At 29.2% G+C, this 4,624-nt stretch overlaps 1 protein-coding gene across 1 annotated transcript; it reads right to left on the bottom strand.

Moving 5' to 3' along the window:
- Positions 1–1,681: 1,681 nt before the first annotated feature.
- Positions 1,682–4,398, bottom strand: LOC135145660 (uncharacterized). Its single transcript, XM_064077786.1, has 12 exons — positions 4,339–4,398; positions 4,182–4,284; positions 4,083–4,130; positions 3,965–4,024; positions 3,817–3,905; positions 3,626–3,740; positions 3,474–3,566; positions 2,905–2,963; positions 2,393–2,509; positions 2,124–2,169; positions 1,962–2,040; positions 1,682–1,891 (listed from the first exon to the last, which is right to left on the bottom strand). The coding sequence occupies exons 6-12, from the start codon at positions 3,651–3,653 to the stop codon at positions 1,711–1,713; spliced, it is 603 nt and encodes a 200-aa protein (XP_063933856.1). The 5' UTR covers positions 3,654–3,740; positions 3,817–3,905; positions 3,965–4,024; positions 4,083–4,130; positions 4,182–4,284; positions 4,339–4,398; the 3' UTR covers positions 1,682–1,710.
- Between the last annotated feature and the right edge of the window lie 226 nt (positions 4,399–4,624).

Below are 4,624 nucleotides of genomic sequence, written 5' to 3'. Positions count from 1 at the left end.
TTTCGTTTGCGTTTTTTGCATGTGTACGGAGAAAGATGCTTGTAAACTGAGAGTTGGATTATAATCTAATAAAATTATAAACTCGTGTTACTCCCCACAATTATTAGTCTTACGGTATAGAGAAAAGGGAAGTGCAGATTATTTAAAAAGACAAGCCGCTCAGGAGGGTACAAGACTTGGATGAGCACAGCTAAAAAAGTTTAAATTTAAATGGAAGCTGGTAGAGTTATAGGGAAGTAGTAAGCCGTTAACTCCTTATAAAGTCGAAGTTTAAGGCAGTAGATTAGAAAAAACAGGACGAAACCTTAACTGTGAGTTTAAGCGAGTTGTAATATAAAATTGATTGTGCATACGGCTAGACTGAAGGTAAAGTAGAGGTAAAAATTAAATAGGGCATAAGGAAAAGCGAGGAACGGTCTACATAATTTAGACTATGACGAAAAATTGTTTAGTTGTTAGCAAAATTAAGCAGTCTGAAGTCATCAAATATCTGCATAATTCAATAAAAAAAAAAAGAAATAAAAACAAAGATTGCGATTCAAGGAAGTCTAAATCTGTAGTGTCCAGTTTTCCCCACTCTACGTGGATATGTTCCTGCTATCACTCCGTCCTTTGGAAGAATCATAAGAGTAGTAAAATAGGCGGCCTTTAGTGAAGATGCGCAATACTAAGCGCCAGACGTCCATAAAGCTGGGTGGGATTGTAAAGTAATTGTCTAGAGCACAGAACAATAGTGAGTCCATGGTAAAAGGGAACAATTAAGAGTTTATTTTAGACTGTAAAAGTTATTATTCTATTTTCAAACAGGTTAAGATATTAATTTAACAAAATATTGCGGATTTCGTCGCGAGTTTAGCCTTTGTTATCCTACGATTTTTAAAATAATGTAGCCTTGAAACACTCATAGCTTTAATCCATCAAGTTGAAATCAAGAAGAGAGGGGATCCGATGGGGCCCAAGGAAAACTGTTCTGATAAAGCTGAGATGCTTTTTAAATTAAAAGGTGACTGATAAAAAAAGTATCCACAGCAAAAGCTTCCTTTAATATAGTGATTTGTATATAATAGAGCTCGTTCAAAATTTATGTCAACACCAGAAGAATTTTCTTTTTAAAGCTAAAATAGGCTTATCACTAGGTTTCTAACATGAAATATCGATATTATAACAAACGAAGGAAATGAAAACTATTTACTGATGTGGGACTATTAGTAGTGAAGCTTAACTTTTTTCTTTATTTTTTTAAAACTTGATAACTTTGAGAACTTTTTTGAGCCGCCAGTCTACCAAGCTCTTACATAAGCGCAATAGACAACTAAAAGTTGATTTAAAATTTAAGCCGAATATTAAAAAGTAGCCTAGCGCTGAGTAAAATCTAGAAGTCAATTAAATACATCACAATGGAATAATACTTAAGAACGACAAAAAACTACTAAAATAGTCATAAAAAATGATTATAACTTAAGTATTATTAAACGCATTTTTCTTATATTATCAAATAGCTTTAGATCGCACAAAATCTTATATAATTCCCGTAGAAACGAAACGCTTTTATTAGCCAGAAAAATTCACAAAAACGTTTTTCTGTCAGTCAGTAGGAACGTAAGATATTATACAAAATAAATAATACTGCTTATATTTACTAGAAAAGTTTATTTTTAACCCGACCGCAAGTACATAAATTATATTTCAAAAAATATTACCATAATAGATTTACAGTAATTTATTCCTTTCATCAGTGTTAGTACGGCAGCTACCACTCCACAGGGTACCGCAGCCCGTAACAATCCTTGTGATATCCACTAAAACACACGAATTAACGTCTGTTGCCTTAAGATTTTTCAGATTTTTAAAAACAAGATTCTTTTCTTTAACATTTATGAATTTTTCGCGCCTTAAAGAAAAAATTAGTAAAACTATTAACACAAGATTTTAAAAATTTAATTTTTTTTTTATTAATCAACCTCAAACTTTCAGCAACGGGTAGCTGATAGCGTTTAAAAACGCTTTCGGCAACTCGTTCAAGATGTTGATAAAAGCGAGCTAAAAATATTATAAAAAAGTTTCATATGCATAATTTATTAAAATTAATAATATAATATGTATTCGAAAGATAGGAATTGTACAAGAATAAATAAGGGGTTTCGGAGTAATCTTAATAAGATTCATATCCTAAGTAATTAAAATTTGTACGGTAGAACTTTCATTTATTAAATATAAACTTTTATAAAAGTAGCAGATAAATAAAAAACATTTCTAATCCGCAAAAAAAATAATTCTGAGTAAAATTAATAATATAAATGATTTAATTAAACACAATCACAAAAATTTTTATAGCAAAAAATCGCTAAATCTGCTAAATTTGCGGTTCCTCACAGTTATATGTAACTATTACGTGAGGGGAGGCGGGATCGAAGGCGTGGCGCTTCTCCGTGTGCAAAAGCGCTACAGAATAATACACACCAAAAAGACAAAACATTTTCTTTTCAGTAAAAGTTAAGGCGTGGGTTGACTGAGAATAATAATAATAATAATAATAATAATAATAATAATAATAATAATAATAATAATAATAATAATAATAATAGTATATAAATAAATTTAGTTCGGGTTACTTTAATTCAAAAATTATTTATTTTATCTAAATTAAAGGCAATTTCTTTACATTTTATAGACTTTTTATTGTATATATATATATATTATTTCTTAATATTTTATATTTCATTTAACTTCACCGTTTTATAATAATAATTTATATTAACTTGTTAACTTTGTAACTAAATAGAAAAAAACGTTATGTTTCTTTAATAACTTTTATATTTAACAAAAATAATATATATAAACCAAACACAAATATATATATAAAAAAAACAAATTAAAACTTTAAAAATTTGGAAAAAATTGTACCGATAGTGCTCCTTGAGGAATAAGAAAATAAGATTCGAAATTACCAAACTTAAATAGTCCTGCAATAGATATCGGGTTGCAGTCAATAACAATAAAGAAAATATAATTAGAATTATAAAAAAAAATTATAATCTTGTAGACTTTCTTTAGAGCTGCATTCACAATAAAGAATATGAAAAATTATATATTTTTTCATAAAAAAGTATAATAGATTCAACAAATTCTATTTTAAATTTGATTTTTACTGGTTCAAAAAAGCAGAGAAATAGAAAACGAACAAAACGCAAACAAAAATACTGTCGCTGTGCAGCCTAAATTTATTTGTACGCACAAGCTAAAAAGCGGAGTGCTTCTATAAAAGTCTTTATACACTAAATAATATCACAGAATATTATTATAAAAGAAAATTAAACTTGAATTTTTTAGTTCACTGCAACTATAATTAGAAAAACTTAATAAATACAGAAAGCAGAAATTAAAAATCAAAAAAATTAAAATAAAAAAAAGTAATGAGTACAAATAAATTTAAAAACGGGAAAGGAAAGAACAATTCGAGAAAGGACGGGTACCTGAGCGGTCCTTTGCATACGCAAGAAGAGCATTTATATAATGATCAAGCAAATTTTTATCCAACACGCCAACAACTTTACAAGGAGAATTAACTAAACGAAATCACTACAATGTCATCATAACGTATAATAAAAAGTTTAGAGAAAAATACGATCCGAAGGAGAATAAGAAAGTCCCATTTTCTTTAAAGTAGCATTTAAACTAGTGGGCAGTTCTTTTATATTGCAGTCCAAATAATGCACTTTATATCCTTTTCTTTCAAAGACCTTAATAATAATAACATCAAAAAAAATTATAAAAAAAAATAGAAAGTTTAAAGAGTTTCTGCAAGGGAAGGAGTACTTTAAAATTCTCAAGGAAGATGGGCTTCCGAAAAAGTTGAAAGACGTAACTAGCGCGTTCCGCCAAAAGACTAGACAAAAGTCCGGGGCCTCCATAAAAGAGTAGGTTAAGAGGAAAGAGTTACAAAGTAATAAAAAAATAATCAAACCTGGACAAAGCTCTATAACAAAATGTTTATTGTTTACTTCAATCTTCTCTATCACTCTTTCTAAAGTAATATATTTAACGTAGGCTAAAATTATGTTAATGGAATCAAAGCTAATAACTTGAAAGCGCATCGTTGAGGATAAAAGGAGTCAAAACGGCGCTAGAAGCTTAAAAAAGAGCATTTAATTACTAAAGACAGTAGTCTGTTAAGAAAGTACCAGAGTCTTCGTGCTCAGGTGCTATATTTTTAATATCATTTTTAAAGTTTAAAAAAGCTTCTATTCTCCTTTTATTTATGCGGTCTTTATTAATCCTAACCTCCTACATCAAAAAATAATATAATTATAATAAATTTTATTGCTAATATTTTTTAACCTTATAACGAGCTACCGAAAAGCTAATTAAACGTAAGGATATAGTGAATAAACTGAGTCGTCTATTTAGTAGTTTATTTTCTATATTGTGTAAGGAAGAAAGTAAATCAGATAAAGGAGGAGAAAACATTAAAAAATTATATCTTCAAAACATATTATAGCTGTGTAAAAGTAAGCTGAAACACATCGACAGTCAATCTGTCCCGCGAGGCCTTCCTCCCACCACTGCTGCTATTTGCACTCTATATGAGCGGCATGCCATCTCTCTGCGTTCTACTTTTTACGGC

The sequence above is a fragment of the Zophobas morio genome, unplaced genomic scaffold (genome assembly GCF_036711695.1).
Source record: "Zophobas morio isolate AGI-343-1 ecotype UQ-CSIRO unplaced genomic scaffold, CSIRO_AGI_Zmor_V1 ptg000167l, whole genome shotgun sequence".
In the NCBI taxonomy this organism is placed as follows: Eukaryota; Metazoa; Arthropoda; class Insecta; order Coleoptera; family Tenebrionidae; genus Zophobas; species Zophobas morio.
This window is presented reverse-complemented; position numbering and strand designations above follow the sequence as displayed.